This window comes from Lepidochelys kempii, chromosome 8 (genome assembly GCF_965140285.1).
Source record: "Lepidochelys kempii isolate rLepKem1 chromosome 8, rLepKem1.hap1, whole genome shotgun sequence".
Taxonomy (NCBI): Eukaryota; Metazoa; Chordata; order Testudines; family Cheloniidae; genus Lepidochelys; species Lepidochelys kempii.
The window spans coordinates 41,192,047-41,209,992 of record NC_136387.1 but is presented as its reverse complement, the minus strand read 5'-3'; the positions used below and the strand labels follow the sequence as shown (position 1 = coordinate 41,209,992).

At 46.0% G+C, this 17,946-nt stretch overlaps 1 protein-coding gene across 4 annotated transcripts in view; it reads right to left on the bottom strand.

The window, feature by feature from the left end:
- Positions 1–1,930: 1,930 nt before the first annotated feature.
- The window catches only part of RGS5 (regulator of G protein signaling 5), a 75,067-nt gene continuing 59,051 nt past the window's right edge, over positions 1,931–17,946 (bottom strand). Inside the window, exons 4-7 of one of the 4 annotated variants that reach the window (XM_073356200.1) lie at positions 15,713–15,879; positions 11,099–11,229; positions 3,846–3,897; positions 1,931–2,699 (exon numbers count right to left, since the gene is read on the bottom strand). In XM_073356200.1, coding sequence (XP_073212301.1) covers positions 3,852–3,897; positions 11,099–11,229; positions 15,713–15,879 — 344 coding nt within the window. In that variant the 3' untranslated portion in view covers positions 1,931–2,699; positions 3,846–3,851. Of the gene's footprint in view, positions 11,230–15,712; positions 15,880–17,946 lie in introns of all 4 variants that reach the window. The other 3 variants (XM_073356204.1, XM_073356203.1, XM_073356201.1) reach the window with 3 other exon arrangements.

Below are 17,946 nucleotides of genomic sequence, written 5' to 3'. Positions count from 1 at the left end.
ACAGGCCGGGACAGCCAAATGCACAGTATGGGTATGACGTTGCACTCCATATGTTTAATGGAAATATATTTATAAGTGTGAATATGATGTAACTGGAATATGCTTCATGCAAAAGGTCTCTTGTAAAGTATCATTACAAAGCTTATGATCTACTGTGTGTGTTCATCCTATTTGTTTGCATGTGTTATTTCTATGTCTGGAGTTAGGAGAATAAGATATATACTTGTGTTACTGATGTAAACAGGTTTCAGAGTAACTGCCGTGTTAGTCTGTATTCACAAAAAGAAAAGGAGTACTTGTGGCACCTTAGAGACTAACCAATTTATTTGAGCATAAGCTTTCGTGAGCTACAGCTCACTTCTGTAGCTCACAAAAGCTTATGCTCAAATAAATTCATTAGTCTCTAAGGTGCCACAAGTACTCCTTTTCTTTTTGATGTAAACATGTTAAGTGGAAGCCATTAAGGGGGCTTCAGAACCAATGGACTGTGAATGGATTTGTTTACCTGCGAGCTTTCCTGTGTACCTGTTTTCTAGCTCCTAGGTAATGAAGAAGGAGGTCTTACAGTGACATGTGACCATGTCACCTGAACTGGAATCCATCTTAAACCTGATGCTTTTCCATTTAGAAGAAGGGGTGGGGACGCAGAGAGACAAAAGATTCCCACCGTGTGCCAAAGCTATAAAAGAGGGTGGAACAGAACAAAGGGGACTGCTAATCCTGAGAAATCCCCTAGTTACCACCTGAGCTGGAACTAACAAGGGCTGTACCAGGGGAAAGGATTGGACCCAGACTAAGAAGGAGTCTAATATGTGAAAGAAGCTTATTGGAACATCTGAGGGTGAGATTTACCTGTATTCAGTTTCTTAATGTATTAGGCTTAGACTTGCGTGTTTTGTTTTATTTTGCTTGGTAACTTACTTTGTTCTAAAAAGAAAAGGAGTACTTGTGGCACCTTAGAGACTAACCAATTTATCTGAGCATGAGCTTTCGTGAGCTACAGCTCACTTCATCGGATGCATTGAGCTGTAGCTCACGAAAGCTCATGCTCAAATAAATTGGTTAGTCTCTAAGGTGCCACAAGTACTCCTTTTCTTTTTGCGAATACAGACTAACACGGCTGTTACTCTGAAACCTGTCATTACTTTGTTCTGTCTGTTATTACTTGAAACCACTTAAATCCTACTTTTTATACTTAATAAAATCACTTTTGTTTATTAGTAAACCCAGAGTAAGTGATTAATACCTGGGGGAGTGAACAGCTGCACATATCTCTCTATCAGTGTTATAGAGGGCTGACATTTTATGAGTTTACCCTGTATAAGCTTCATACAGAATAAAATGGATTTATTTGGGGTTTGGATCCCACTGGGAACTGGATGTCTGGGTGCTGGAGTGGTTTTCAGTTAACCTGCTGAGTGGTTTTCAGTTAAAGTCTGCAGCTTTGGGGGCGTGGTTCAAACCTGGGTCTGTGTTGCAGCAGGCTAGCATGTCTGGCTCAACAAGACAGGGTTCTGGAGTCCCACGCCATCAGGGAAAACGGGCTCAGATGTAATTCTAGCACCTCAGGTGACAGTCCCAAGGGGGTCTCTGAGACCAAACACAACACAATGGGAAGGGTTGGTCCCAGTCTTTGGTTACCAAGTGGTGGTCTATGGTTACCAGTTGAAGTGTGCTGGGGCTGAAGGGGCTCACACCAGCAATCTGGGGCAGGCCAATCTCCAGTGGTTGCTGGTTCATTTTTTAATCCCCAGGAAATCTCTGTCTCTCTCTGTTGTAGCAGAGGCCTGGGGCTTCATTTTGCTCTGTACCTGCTTTCATTTGCCTTTCTAATAAAAGCCAAGTCCTGGAAATGCATTGCTGAAGCTAAGCCTGATACTTGACCTTGATCATAAAGAGATGAAGTAAATAAACAAGCCACAGAGCCATGTCAGTGATAAAATGTTTATATTCTGGTTATATTGAAGGTTACATGCATGTTACAGAACAGACCCAGTTGACCTAGCCTGCACTGCCCTGACATGGCAATGCCTCTGTGGGGGGACACACCCTGTACTATCCTGTCCTGAGGCCATGGGTGTGGATGGATAAGAGCCCCTTGGGGGAGCCACTCAGCACCCTACAAGACAGGCTTTGTCATGGGAGCTGACGCATACAGATGTTCACCTCTTGAAGTGGGATGTGGTTTGGTTTGACATTACATGATGTTAACCTCGTCAGTGCACAAAGGGTAGATTTAAAGAGATTATGGTCCTGAAGATTCTCCAGGTTCTGTACCAGATAGGAAGGTACCAGTGAAAGGCTGAATTTTAGCTCAATAAAATACCTGAAACCATTCTACTTCTATTCAGTGCTCATGGCTGTGAGAGGCAATGGGCAAGTGTGAAAAGTGAACAATCTTGTTGTTAGCTAACATGCATTTAAATGGTATGTTTTGATTCACTGACTCACTAAGGACTCAAGTGAAGTTAACATGATTAATATATATATAATGTGTATATAAGAATACAAATATATAATGCTGTATATATCATGCTGATACACGTGTAACATAATAAAAGTAAGAGTAACAGAGAATATATAAAATACTTGATAACAGACACACTATAGATGGTATTGGTCCCATAGCAGATGTTGCTTGGGTTTCAGAATTATCCGCTTCCTCATCAGGTGGTGTCATTTGTCACTTTTCAGGCTGTCTGTATGCCAGAGTGAATAAACAAAGTGAACAGTCTACACAAACACAGCTTTTAGAAATCCCAAATGCTTCTGAGGTCACATTGCACAGGCCCTTCTGTAGCTAATGGAGAACTAGGCTAAATTGGACCTAGTTCAAAATTAAGTATCTAGGAGAGGAGGTTTATCCTTTCTGTCGCAGAAGTGGAGGCCAGGAGGGGCTTCTGATAGACTACACTTTCAAAAGAACTCAAACCCAGGCCCAAGGTGTCTTGCTGCCCAGGTGCCACCAGAGGTTGTTAGGATAGCACATGACAAACTAAAGCAGTTTTTAGGCTACAAACCACATCTCAGCACAGGGCCACCCAGCATATCGCTGTGCTGTCCTAATACAGCCAATATCTGGTTTTTATGGGCATGAGTGCACTGTGCTTTCATGAGACAAAGAGGAATTTTCTAAGGAATTTACTATGAGAGATCTGGTTGACTGGGGAAGATCTGAGAAGTTTGAGTATCTGGTAGAAGAGCACAGGTTAGGATGTACCCACCAGTGGTTACCAAAATAACCCACAGCACTTTTCACAGCTTCAACTGTCAGGAAATGGTCAATGTACATCTTATGCCCATGGTTCCTATGGCACATTTGATACCTATGGCATCCCCCTTTCCTTTTAATGAGTGCAAGGCACAGTCCTGACTTCACCATAAATACCCAACCCACCCCAACTTGTTCTCCTGTGTAAATTACCCTGCACAGGATTCAGGGAACAAAGATTACATGTGTTGGAATCCAAATCAGATAGCTACAAGAGTAGGCTTTTAGGATCACATTTTCAAAAGATGCCCTTAAATTTTGGGTGTGAAATGGCTGCCCGTGCGTGTTTATGTGATCAGATTGGCTAGTTAGCCCTGAAGTACCTGTTTTGCAGGCATACATCTGATAACTAGGCAAACAAGCAGCTGAGCATGTAAAATTTGCATGAACAAATTTGGACACCTAGCAGAAACTGACTGAAAATCTGTGTGTATGTGGGTGATCAAGTGTGTATGTGTGTACATATATGTGTATGGAGAACTGTGCATTTTAAGCAACCACCCAAAGGACCAGCCAAACCAGATACCTACTGGAGAATGACTTTTTATCTAGAGAACTGGAAACGTGCAGATACCTTAAACTAACAAGAAGTCACCCATTGGTGGCAGTCCATAGGGCAGGTCTTACTGGAGAAAGAGAGAGAAGTGGATTAAATATATTGCCAATTAAGACAAGATTTGTTTGGTTAACTTGCAATTACAAATTTGAATTCCTGATGTATCTGAGAGGCATTTCGGTCTTTCCAGCAACATCTTAAACAAGTAAATGACAGGTGGGAGTCTTTCTGCTGGGAGCCCGTTTGAGCCTGCATTTCTGTGTGCACTGTGTGGCCATCTGTGTTATGCAGAGACATACTGAACCAAGCTCATTCTCTGAGATACCTGCACTAAAATCAGTAGAGTTACACCAGGAGTGAATGTGGCCAGCGATGGTATGGCTCTCCTATATTGTAACTGCTGAATCCGTTTTGGTCTTAGCCCCAGTTCTGTTCCTAACCTATTTCCCTTCAAAGCCAGACAGAAAAAGGCTGCTGTTGTGGGGTATTTTCTGCTCTAATCTTTTACTGTCTCAAAGGGGAGGTGAAAGATGTGTGAGGTCCTTTTGCAATGGGTTGGGCCCATTGTGATATTGCCACTGTACCATGTTGCAGGCTGACTGACAGAGGTGCTACATCAGGGGTGGTTAAACTTTTTAGTCCGAGGGTCACATTGGGCAATACAAATTGTATGGCGGGCCATGAATACTCACAAAATTGGGGTTGGAGTGCGGGAGAGGGTGCTGGCTCTGGGGTGGGGTTGGGGACCATGGGTTTGGGGTGCAGGAGGGTGATCTGGGCTGGGATCGAGGATATTGGAGAGTGGCACTTACCTCAAGTGGCTCCTGGAAGCAGTGGCATGTCCCCTCTCCGGCTCCTACACAGAGGCACGGCTAGGCGGTTCTGCACGCTGCCCCATCTGCAGGCACGGCCCCTGCAGCTCCCATTGGAGCATGTAGGAGCCAGAGTGGGGCCATGCCACAGCTTCCGAGAGCCACGTTTTGCAGCCCCCGACCCAGCGCCTCAGCCGGAGCACAGGAGCGGGGCTGAGCCGGGAGGTCTGGTCCCCAACCCAGCACCCCGGCCAGAGCAGGGCTGAGCCACATGGTGCAGCCCCAACCCAGCGCCCTGGCCAGAGTGCCAGAGTGGGGCCGAGCCATGTGGTGTGGCTTGTGGGCCAGCTTATAATGGCTTGTGGGCCGTATCTGGCCCAAGGGCCATAATTTGCCCACCCCTGTATTACATCTTCACACAGGGGAAGGGAATGAGAATACCAGGCAGCGGCCCTGTCATGAGGCCTCTAACTTTCCCAGGCCATTTGCTTGAGAGAAAGAAAAATAAATGCATTACCACAGAGTTTGTTTCCTGGACTGTTCACCCCAGCTAGCCATGTATTTTTATTCTGTCACCATGGAAACAAGGTGTAAATATTTGGGTATGGTGTTTTTTTGATAGTTTTTGTAAGTGTATAAAAGGTTTGCAGACCCATCGTTTATTTTATTGCATGTTGCACACAGTCTCCCATGCTCTGGATTGCCAGCTCTGGATTCTGAGCGTGGGTGGCCCATTTTAACAGACTGCAGAGAGTTTTGTAACTGATTTTAAAAAATAAAAATGCTGGATCGTCAACTCTGGAGACTGATGTCCTGTATTTAGCCACAGGCAGTCTTATTACAAGCAGTGGCATTGCAGGCTTCCTACCCTGGCACCTGCCAACCGGGACCGAGGAAACCCCCCTGGAGGAGAAAAGACATTCATGTCAAGTTTCAGTCAGTCCCTGGCCTTTTCACCAGCAGTTACTGCCAGTCACGCTTCTGATGGACACTTAGTTTGAACTGGGTTGAGACCCCAGCTTTATTTCACACAGGCCATCCCCCACCCCCCAAGTCTGCAGATGGTCACAACTTCTGGTGGCTGCTGAGCTGGGCTGGAACCAAGGGCAAAGACTAATGTCTGTGAGCTGTAATATTTTTCAAAATGAAACAAGTCTGTCACCATCCAGAAGCCCCACCGGCCCTGCCATCCTGCTTGGACACAAGCTGGCCAATTGTGTCAGCAATACAAATATGTATGCCCCATCTAAACAGAATGAGGAGCCTGGACAGAGGGAAATGAACTGCACAAAGCTCAGCACCATTTGCCATCTGTTCAAGACGGCAGGGTTTTATTTCTCCTGTTTCCACTGATGGCTTTTCTTCAGGGCTGTTCTCAGCAACTGACCCAAACTGTTCTTTCAACAAGTTTTACCTCCTCTAATGAACTTTCTCTTTTGGGTTGGTGCAGAACTCTCACTTTGGCATGCTGCTCTTGAGAGAATAACTGGGACAGGCTTTCACCAGCAGGACACCCACACTGACGAGTCAAACACACCTCAAAACACCTGGGGAGCATTGAGTAAGGCTGTGCACAGGCATTGTGGGGTTGTATATGGCTCTGGAAATGACAAGCTCACTAAATCTAATGCAGGCAGAGCTCTGGGTTGCTAGGCAGCAGTCCCAGTGTTTTGGATAAATGATGTTTATTTTATTCTTCTCCCTGTCTCCAGCTCAAAAGGAGCACTGTTTGTTCCAGCAGAGGTGGTGTGTTGAAGGGCCTATCACTCACAATAGCCTCCTGCAGCACACTGGCAATGGGAAGTGTGTTACTAGCTGAAGAGCACAGTCTGGGAGCTCCAGTTACACCCTGTACCTGGGTATGGCATGAATAGAACCATCATTGTTACCAGTTTGTGATTCTCATCCGACCTTCCTGTGTCCACACAGCAGCTGTTTTCAAAAGCAACCTTGTGACACCCATGTGTGCCTGTGCCTTCCATGCTGCCTGGCTGTCATTGGATCAGTGCATGCTGGGAAAACCCCATAGTGCTGAACGAGCAGCAAGTGGGCCGTGCTCCCGCTTGGAAAGCAGGGAGGAGAGAGGGCAGGCCAAACCAGTCATGTGGACACAGTTTGATGTGGGTGTGGAGGATCTACACTGCAAATAACAGTGTCCCACAGGACCCAGGAAGGCAGCCACGAGGCAGTCTCTGTCGTGGCCGGGGCAAGACATTGATGCTGCCATGGCTATGGTTACTAACCATGTAGCCACCATGTTCTGTGTGGACACAAAGTGCAATTAGAGTCAATCCTGTCACTAGCTGGTCTCAGACTCAGTGTCAGGGCCCCCAGAGAGCAAATGCTTCAGAAGAACTAAGGTGGCTTTCACTCAGTGGGACTCGCTGTCAAACACCTCCTCCCGCAAAGATTGTCACAACAGCACAGAGTCCTAGCACTTAGAGCACAGTCACTTCAAGGTCTTGTGTCGTGGCGGGAGGAGGCAGGAGTATTTTAAAACCTTTCCGTGCCATTAGTATTTAACATGTTCAATTCATCCAGCTGGTCACAGCAAGGATATCACATCAGTGTAACCTGATGTGCCAGTAGGGATGGGTGAGGACACAGGGTCTAGCAGCTCAGTCATGTGGTTGTTTTGGATAAACACTGAAGTATGGATGCTTCTCTGATTCTCATCTGAGTTTATCTGAATCAAGGCTGCTCAGATCCAGCTAGAGCATTGGACACTAGGGTCTTGTCTACAGTATACAGTTTTGTCTGCAAAAGACAGCTTTTATCAACAAAACACTGGAGGTGTACACACTACAGTGCTACTTTTTGTGGCAAAACTCTCCTGTTTTGCCAACAAAAGAAAACCACCTCAATGAGAGGCAGAAAGCATTCTGCGGTAAAGTTAAAGCAACAAAGCAACACTGCCGTTCATTATGTCGATGTAACTGGCCTCCCCCAGTATTCCACAATGCCCGCGGTGACTGCTCTGCTCACTGTTTTGAACTCCGCTGCCCTGCAGGCATGCACCCCTCGCTTTTCAAAGCTCTGGGAAACTTTGACATTACTCAGCATGGAGAGCAACACGCTGCCCTGCCTGGAGTACAGGGGAGGGGTGGATCATTGGTCTGTGAGCTGATGAGACCAATGGGATGGGATGGGAACCTGGGAGGCAGTGACCATGAGATGGTCGAGTTCAGGATCCTCACACAGGGAAGAAAGGAGAGCAGCAGAATACGGACCCTGGACTTCAGAAAAGCAGACTTTGACTCCCTCCGGGAACTGATGGGCAGGATCCCCTGGGAGAATAACATGAGGGGGAAAGGAGTCCAGGAGAGCTGGCTGTATTTAAAGAATCCTTATTGAGGTTACAGGGACAAACCATCCCGATGTGTGGAAAGAATAGTAAATATGGCAGGTGACCAGCTTGGCTTCACAGTGAAATCCTTGCTGATCTTAAATACAAAAAAGAAGCTTACCAGAAGTGGAAGATTGGACAAATGACCAGGGAAGAGTATAAAAATATTGCTTGGGCATGCAGGAGTGAAATCAGGAAGGCCAAATCACACCTGGAGTTGCAGCTAGCAAGAGATGTTAAGAGTAACAAGAAGGGTTTCTTCAGGTATGTTAGCAACAAGAAGAAAGTCAAGGAAAGTGTGGGCCCCTTACTGAATGAGGGAGGCAATCTAGTGACAGAGGATGTGGAAAAAGCTAATGGACTCAATGCTTTTTTTGCCTCTGTCTTCACGAACAGGGTCAGCTCCCAGACTACTGCACTGGGCAGCACAGCATGGGGAGGAGGTGACCAGCCCTCTGTGGAGAAAGAAGTGGTTCGGGACTATTTAGAAAAGCTGGACGAGCACAAGTCCATGGGGCCGGATGCGCTGCATCCGAAAGTGTTAAACGAGTTTGTGGATGTGATTGCAGAGCCATTGGCCATTATCTTTGAAAACTCATGGTGAGCCGGGGAAGTCCCGGACGACTGGAAAAAGGCTAATGTAGTGCCCATCTTTAAAAAAGGGAAGAAGGAGGATCCTGGGAACTACAGGCCAGTCAGCCTGACCTCAGTCCCTGGAAAAATCATGGAGCAGGTCCTCAAGGAATCAATTCTGAAGCACTTAGAGAAGAGGAAAGTGATCAGAAACAGTCAGCATGGATTCACCAAGGGCAAGTCATGCCTGACTAATCTAATTGCCTTCTATGACGAAATAACTGTCTCTGTGGTTGAGGGGAAAGCGGTGGATGTGTTGTTCCTTGAATTTAGCAAAGCTTTTGACACGGTCTCCCACAGTATTCTTGCCAGCAAGTTAAAGAAAGTATGGGCTGGATGAATGGACTATAAGGTGGATAGAAAGCTGGCTAGATTGTCGGGCTCAACGGGTAGTGATCAATGGCTCCATGTCTAGTTGGCAGCCGGTATCAAGTGGAGTGCCCCAAAGGTCGGTCCTGGGGCCGGTTTTGTTCAATATCTTCATAAATGATCTGGAGGATGGTGTGGATTGCACCCTCAGCAAGTTTGCAGATGACACTAAATTGGGAGGAAAGGTAGATACGCTGGAGGGTTGGGATAGGATACAGAAGGCCCTAGACAAATTAAAGGATTGGGCCAAAAGAAATCTGATGAGATTCAAGAAGGACAAGTACAGAGTCCTGCACTTAGGACGGAAGAATCCCATACACTGTTACAGAGTAGGGACCGAATGGCTCGGCAGCAGTTCTGCAGAAAAGGACCTAGGGGTTACAGTGGACAAGAAGCTGGACATGAGTCAACAGTGTGCCCTTGTTGCCAAGAAGGCCAATGGCATTTTGGGATGTATATGTAGGGGCATTGCCAGCAGATCAAGGGACGTGATCGTTCCCCTCTATTCGACATTGGTGAGGCCTCATCTGGAGTACTGTGTCCAGTTTTGGGCCCCACACGAAAAGAAGGATGTGGAAAAATTGGAAAGAGTCTAGTGGAGGGCAACAAAAGTGATTAGAGGACTGGAACACTTGAGTTATGAGGAGAGGCTGAGGGAACTGGGATTGTTTAGTCTGCGGAAGAGAAGAATGAGGGGGGATTTGATAGCTGCTTTCAACTACCTGAAAGAGGGTTCCAAAGAGGATGGATCTAGACTGTTCTCAGTAGGAGCTGTTGACAGAACAAGGAGTAATGGTCTCAAGTTGCAGTGGGGGAGGTTTAGGTTGGATATTAGGAAAAACTTTTTTACTAGGAGGGTGGTGAAACACTGCAATGCGTTACCTAGGGAGGTGGTGGAATCTCCTTCCTTAGATATTTTTAAGATCAGGCTTGACAAAGCCCTGGCTGGGATGATTTAGTTGGGGATTGATCCTGCTTTGAGCAGGGGGTTGGAGTAGATGACCTCCTGAGGTCCCTTCCAACCCTGATATTCTATGATTCTATGAATCTTTGACTATATGGGAGAACATGGAGGGAAACACAGGACGCTTAACATGGAGTCCTGCTCTCCCTGGAACTAGAAACACAGCGGCAGACAGAGCAGGAGTGATAGGGGAGAGACTGCTGTGCTGTGCAGAGCCAGGAAGGAAGGAGGGGCCTGTTGTGTGTGTGTGGGGCATTCTCCCCTCCACCTCAGGATTGTTTGGACTTACAAAGACAGCACAGTGACACACTCACTCTTCCCCAACACACACACTCCCCCCCACACACTCTCTCATATACACACACACACACACTGTCACACGCTCCCCCCCCCACGCTTTAGTTGAAAAGCAGCTGGCAATCTAGTAGGATGTCCATTGAATGAGAAACTTGCATCATGTAATGCTGTACCTGCCCCACGAGGCATTGCAAACGCAACCCAAAGCACCCTGCGGCCAGTTACACAGTGGAATAGCTACCCACAGTGCGCTGCTCTGTGTGTCGATGGAAGAGCCGGTAGTGTGGATGCGCTCTGCCAACACAAGGAGCATAGTCTGGACATGCAACAGAAGTTTAATTAAAGCGATTGCTGTATGGCGGCATAACTTTTGTTGACAAAACTCTGTAGTGTGGACAAGACCTAGGACCGATAAGATCTACAGGCCACAGCTCTGTGTAACAGATGAGTGCCAAGGCTCCTGCAAGCCTCCTTTGCATCTCCATGGAGGTACTCTGGACAAGCTTGCTGTCAACTGGCTGCTGAGATGACTCTCAGTAATGCAGTCTAAGACCAACGGGTAAAATCACTAGGGCTTTTTCATAACAGGGATCTTGGGAAGGGAGCAGGGAAAGAGACTGTAGAAGAGGAGACACTTGGCACATAGGAGAGAGTCCAAAACAATATGGAAGGAGTTTAGCAATGCAGTTGAGTGCTTTCTCAGTTTGGTATCTTTAAGGCAAAGCAGCTACAGACTAAAGCTGGGATTCGGAAAGAGGCAATAGCATGGCTCACAGTGACTGCCTAGCAAGGAATGCATTGCACAGGCTTGCTACATTGCTACTTGATTAACTCTTGATAAAACTCTGACCGCACAAATCTGGGCAGGGAGTCCTTCTCCATCAGGGCAAAGATCCGCTTCTGAGCCTCATTGAAGCTGCTCACCGATGGCTCCACCAAGTTCTTCATGGTCACAGCTTTGGTGCAGTGGTCTATGTTCACCTGTGATAGGGACACAATAGGAAGTGAACAGGACAAGGACTCAGTGCCCTAAGCAAGGGAACGGGAACCATACTGTGCTATCCAGATGCAGATGTGCAATCAACAAGGTAAGTGATCAAAGCCAGGTTCATTGGGTGCTGGGAGGCGCTAGTCCTGACTCCATAGTTCACGTGGAGCTTTGTTCTATATCTAAAGACGGGATTCAACCTCTTAGTTCTATGTGAAAAATAGCATATACCCTCCCCAGAATTACAGCACCGACTCTCTGGGAGTGAAGAAATGTTCTGGGAATTCACACGAAAACTCTTTCATTAGTTTATGATTTAAAATTAATATAAACTGGGTCCTTGATGAAATTTACCATTTTGTTGGTCTTTTCTTTGTCCAAAATGTTGTTAATAATGAAATAATACAGACATGTTAAACTTTCCATATTGATAAATTGATTGAAATCTTGTGCACAGGCTGCATCTGGAGAAATCTGGTTGCAATCAGATTAAGTTAATAATAATTATATACAACATCCTTATGATTATGATTAGACAAAGGCAACTCTTACAAGTGGAGCTGTTGTGCTATTAGAGGTAACTTTATCAGTCACCACTCTGCCTCTACAGCTAATTTGCATGTAACAATCCTATTCTCTGCAATGACCCAGTGGTCTGAGGGAAACTGGACCCATGGACACTGGACACTTCAAGTGTTCCAGGAATGCTAGCTTGGGCACCCGTGCTAGAAAGGCAAGAGCACAGGGGAGCCCTACAGCACAGAAACACTAGGGCAGGCCTCTCCCCATCTCTCCCTGCACAGAACACCATCGCACTGACACAGCTCTCTAAACCTGCAAGTTAGGGGGCACATTCAGCAGTGCACTTCAGCTGCTTTGCCCTACTCTGGTGATACAAAGCAGCCGTATTCCCTGTGTAACTGGCTAGCGTGCTCTGACTTCTCTGTGTTGGTTTGGCGCTCTGCGGAATCTGCCCTTAGAAGTTCAACTACAGAAAAATGGTTTAATGTCAATGCTGAATATTATCATCTCCTTGCCAATGCTGCATTCTCATTTGGGGTTCTCTTTTAAAGTCTGTGTGTGCAATTGTAAATAATTTTTCAAAGCTAAGGAAATTCCCAGACAAAACCTACATTGAAAATCATTATCTAATATGGGAGCTCAGACACTAAAATGCCTTCAGCCCAGTTCTACCATCATTGTATGGAGTTGCTGCAGGCAGAGTTAAAGCTGGTCAGCTGCGTAGAGGCCGAGAGTGTGGCTGGGTTGATAGTGCACTGGCCTATGACTCAGGATACTTTGGTTCTAGTTCTAGACCTTCTGATCTTAGGCAAGTTACTGCCCCTCTCTGTGTCTCCATTTTCCTATCTGTAAAATGGGATTAATGTTACTGACCTGCTTTGTAAAGCACTGTGGGATGGAGAGTGTTAGAATATAGATATTCAGGCCTGCCTGTAAAGCCCTATACTTTAAGAACTCAGGTGTATTTTTATCACTTAGCTAGTTACAGGGGTATAAAAACAAAGAATCAAAATCACAGGCCTATGTATGGGCCTTCTCTCACTAGGATAGTCTGAGGCCTTGTTCTTAGGCTAAGGCCTTTGGCTGAGCAGCAGGGGCAGCAATAAACTGGGAAGCATTCGGTCATATACCCACATCCCAAACCAGTCATATTGAAATAAGGTGATATTAGGCTGTTAGGAAGACAATCCTGTCCTCATAGTGCCCATCACCACCAGATAAAGAAACAGATCTTAAGATGGTTAAAGAAAATTTAGTTTGATAGCATTCTATCAGGCAAGAAATCACTTATCAATGATTGTGGTTGTGAAACTCTCATTTCTGTATTGTTTTATCTTTGTGGCCCCCACTTTTCTATTGTTAATCTGTCTGGTACTCTAATAGTTTCAGTCTGCTGTATAATTAATTTTGATAGGTGTAAGTTAATTAGGGTAGTTGGATATAATTGGTTAGAGAATTATGTTACAGTATGTTAGGATTGGTTAGTTAAATTTCAGTAAAATGATTGGTTAAGGCATAGCTGAGAATATTACTATATTAATATAATATTACTGTATAAACTTGGGTCAAACAGGAAGTGGAAGGGAAATTGGAATCATGCTTGCTGGGGGGGTCGGGAATAGGGAACGGGGAGCAGGGACATGGGCAAGGCTCTGTGGCTTCAGAGCTGGGAAGCTGGTGCACCCCAAATCCCATAGATTCCAACTCTGCAGCTCTGCCAGTGCACCCCAAGTTCCATGTGCCCCTGGTTCTTCCAATGCATCCCAAAACCTCTGCATCCCCAACTTTTCCAGTGCATCGTAACCTTCCTGCAGCCCATCCACCCTTCTGCCCCAGACCTGTCAGTGCATTCTAACCCCCCTACACCCCAATTCCAGTGCCCCACAACCAGCCTTCACTCCACAGCTATGCCAGTGCATCCTAACCCCCCTGCACCCTAACCTCCTGCATCCCCAGCTCTGCAAGTGCATCCTAATGATCTTGCATCCCAATACCATTGCTCTGTACCATAGCTGTCCCTTGCTCCAGGCACTGCATGTGGATTGGGTTATGGGGTAGTGGTAATGGCAATAGAGACGTTTGCATACCAGGGAGTGAGGACTTCAAGGAGATGCATTCCATGCCTGTGGTGTGGAGAGCTGGGTACAGAGACATGGCTGGGGAAGTGTGCCAAAGCAGGTCTGGTGGGACCCCGCTGATGTGTGTGTGTGTGTCTGTGCACACGTGTGTTCATGGATGGCTGGTTTAGTATGTTAACTGTGGGACATGATACGTACAACTGCCTAAATAACTACTAACTCCTACCAGCCACATATCTTTTCTTGTTAAAAAAAAATAGGAAATTCAATGGGAAAAAACCTATACTGATGAAAGGTTAAGGTTGCCTGGTGGTATGTTGAGAGTGTCATCTGGAATCCAGTGGGTGAGAGTCTCTAAATCTACCCCTAACCCAATCCTGTGGGTTGTAAATGGAGATGAGGCACTCTTATATTTAATCAACTGTAGGATTGGCAGAGGAAAGGTATTTGTGTCAATGGGTCATATTCAGATATTGCTGAGAGACAGCAGTTGTAAGGTTGCATGGGAAACCTTAACTGTTCTTTTCCTGGTTTTTAGAAATTTGAGTTTTGTGCAACTGAGCTTTCTGCCATGGGACAACATATCACCAAGCAACCATAACTATGCATTACTATAGCTTTTTGCCATGGATTAATACTTAGTTTGGGGATAATTGTGACATTGCTATAATGTTGTTTCCCTTAAATTATCAATACAAACTCAACTTTAACATCATCTTATCATAATTTGTGTGTGGGAATATACATAGAGACAAGACATCAGAGGGGCAACTGTGACTTCTCCTCTGAAGCTTCTCAGGCTGTCTTTCCTGCCTTTTCCCACTCTTTGTTTCTTTGGGCCATAGGCTTTCTCCACAAGTAGGAGATCAGTGGATTTCCTGCACCTGTCCCGGCACTGCTGGAAGTGATGAGATCCCCCGGATGGAGCTAAGAGATGGAGGGGAATGGTGGAGACAACTCAAGCCTTGTGCTTGGAGAAAGGACAAAGGGAGGGATGCAAAGAAGGAGCAGGTGGGTTAGGAGATGGGCCTGGAGCAGCATTTTGAATAGCTGTGAGTGTTAGTTTGGAGGCCTGAGGTCCAAGAGGAAGAGATCATAATAATCAAGGCAGGAGATGCAAGGGACTTGGACAAGAGCTTTGATCAGCTTTATAGGCAGGTAAGGCTGGGTATTCCCAGTGTCCAAGGGGCCACAGCAGTGAATTTTAGATACAGCTTGGATGTGTGGGTCTGGGTGAGGGCCAGGTCAAAGTGACATGTTGGTTACCAGTGTGAGTGACAGGGAAGCTAGGGATGTAGTTTGGGGTGACAGAGGAGAGAAGGAAGGGTTTGGGGGAAGATGAAGAGCTCCATTTAGGCCATTTAGGCTGTGTTAGAGTTCCCTGAGAGATGTCAGAGACACAGGTGAGATGTCAGTGTGGATGGAGCAAGACAGATCTGCGGGAGACAGGTAAACTAGTGAGTCATCACCATAAAGATAAAGCCGTTGCTGGCATCACAACATAACTAAATACATGCACATTTCTCAAGTGTTCCTTACCAGTGTAAGCCAGTTCACTAGCTCTAGGGAGGAATGGAAGCTGGTGTGACTGAAGTGCAGCCACCAGGCATGGGGCGCAGTGACCCTTCTCTCTGCACCAATGCAGAATTGCATGCGGGGAGCTGCAGGCTCCTTGGCTGGCTGTGCCTCTGGATTGTAGACCAGGTGGTTGGAATCTGCTCCAATTTTTGCACATTTTCTATGGCTCTTCAGGTCTAGACAAGATGCCAATGTGGCTTTCAAGTGAGCACAATGTGAGCAACCTGCTTTGGTGCTATCAGTACTTGTGTCATGTATCCATCCCTCTCCACATCAGCCACCCTCTGACTGGACTGACCTCTTTAGGTGCCTCCATCTGGATGAACTCCTCATAAATTTTCTTGGCCTTCTCAGCCATCTTGGTGGGGGACTTGATTTTCTTGTATTCTTCACAGGCAATCCAGAACTCAATGTTTTCCTCACTGAACTCGGATCTAAGGAAGCTCCTGAATCTGGCAAGCCCATCTGCTCAGAGAGAAAATTGGGAAAGGCTCCTCTCAACATCACACTCCCCAGTACAATCAGCTAGAAGAAATGAATTTGACATGGCTTGAGCAGTTTGGGAGTGGAAGGGAAATGGAGCCATCCCAGACCATGCACATCCAGCTCTGCCAGACCCAACCTTTGTTCAAGGTGTTTGCGTTGACAATGTGAGATCATATCACCATGTTATGACATGGCAGAGAGCAAAGACCATGTCGTGCTGACCTGTGAGGCTGTGTCTGATCGCAGTGATCCCTTCATGCAATTAGCACCGCAGAACCCATTAGATGTTCAATTTCAAGTTCTCTGTATATTGTGAGCAATTACAAAATCCAAACTCAATCTTCTCTCACCTCACAAACAAGCTCTTTTCAGTTACAAACGTGTTTAGGCCCTCAGCAAACAAGCCCAGCATAGTTCAGGTGCTTGACTTTGGCAATCCTGTTCTGGGACACCCTGAGCCCTGGGGAAATGGCATATCTGAACCCAGACCCAGATCTGAATTTCCTATCTGGCTCTTGTCTCTGCAAGGGCCCAAACCAACAACCAAACTCCTGGAGTTCCCTCCTGCATGTCCCATGTACGGGGGTGTGGGGGAGCTACAGGGAGCAGCATGGATGTACCATAATGCATTTGAGTGCATTTGGGGGGAAGGAGCCTGCTTGTGCAAGTCTGTGCTTGATTCACAGAGAAAGGGAGGAGGAGAGAGATGGTATAAGAGTGGAAAGAACATAAGTATATATGGGGAGGGGTCAGAGGTTCCCTTTGTGCCCCTGGCTGGCAGTGCTGTAGGATGGGGTTCCCCTCGTGTGCCTAGCTGGCAGTGCTGTGGGGTGGGGGGGTTTCCTCTCATGCCCTTGGCATAGGTAGTATCTACACTCAAAGTGATATAGTGTGCCACTGTAGCGTTTCAAGTGTAGACAAACTGTTACAAATAGCATAAGGGAATATCTGGTTTGAACTGGCCCCATGACAGTCCAGGAGAACTTTGTCACTGACTTCAATGGAGCCACACAGCATGGATCATTTTCTCTGGATCTGTAAACGGGGCCATGAAGCTTACCCACTAATACATTTCTGTTGCATTCCACAAGCTTGTATAGAAAGCCTGTCATCTAAACCAGCATCACTGACCAGGGCACTGGGAGGATGGAAGAGTAAGGAACCAGTACGTAAGAATGGCCATATTGAGTCAGACTAATGGTCCATCTAGCTCAGTATCTTGTCTTCTAACAGTGACCAGTGCCAGATGCTTCAGAGAGAATGAACAGAACAGGTATCATCAAGTGATCCATCCCCTGTCGCCCATTCCCAGCTTCTGGCAAACAGAGGCTAGGGACACCATCCCTGCCCATCCTGGCTCATAGCCATTGATGGACCTATCCTCCATGAACTTATCTAGTTCTCTCTTGAACCCTATTATAGTCTTGGCCTTCACAACATCATCTGGCAAAGAGTTCCCCAGATTAACTGCATTGTGTGAAGAAATACTTCCTTTTGTTTGTTTTAAACCTGCTGCCTTTTAATTTCACTGGGTTTTTGTGTTATGAGAAGGAAAAGGAGTAAATAACACTTCCTTATTTACTTTCTCAACACCAGTCGTGATTTTATAGACCTCTATTATATCCTCCCTCAATCATCTTTTCTCCAAGCTGAAAAGTCCCAGTCTTATTAATCTTTCCTCATACGGAAGCTGAACATTTTTGTTACCTTTTCCAATTCCAATATATCTTTTTTGAGATGGGGTGACTATATCTGCACACAGTATTCAAGAGGTGGGTGTACCATGGTTTATATAGAGGCAATATGATATTTTCTGACTTATTATGTATCCCCTTCCTAATGATTCCCAACATTCTGTTAGCTTTTTTGACTCCCACTGCACATTGAGCACATATTTTCAGAGAACTATTTATGATGATTCCAAGATCTCTTTCTTGAGTGGTAACAACTAATTTAGACCCCATCATTTTATATGTATAGTTATAATTATGTTTTCCATTGTGCATTACTTTGCATTTATCAACACTGAATTTCATCTACCATTTT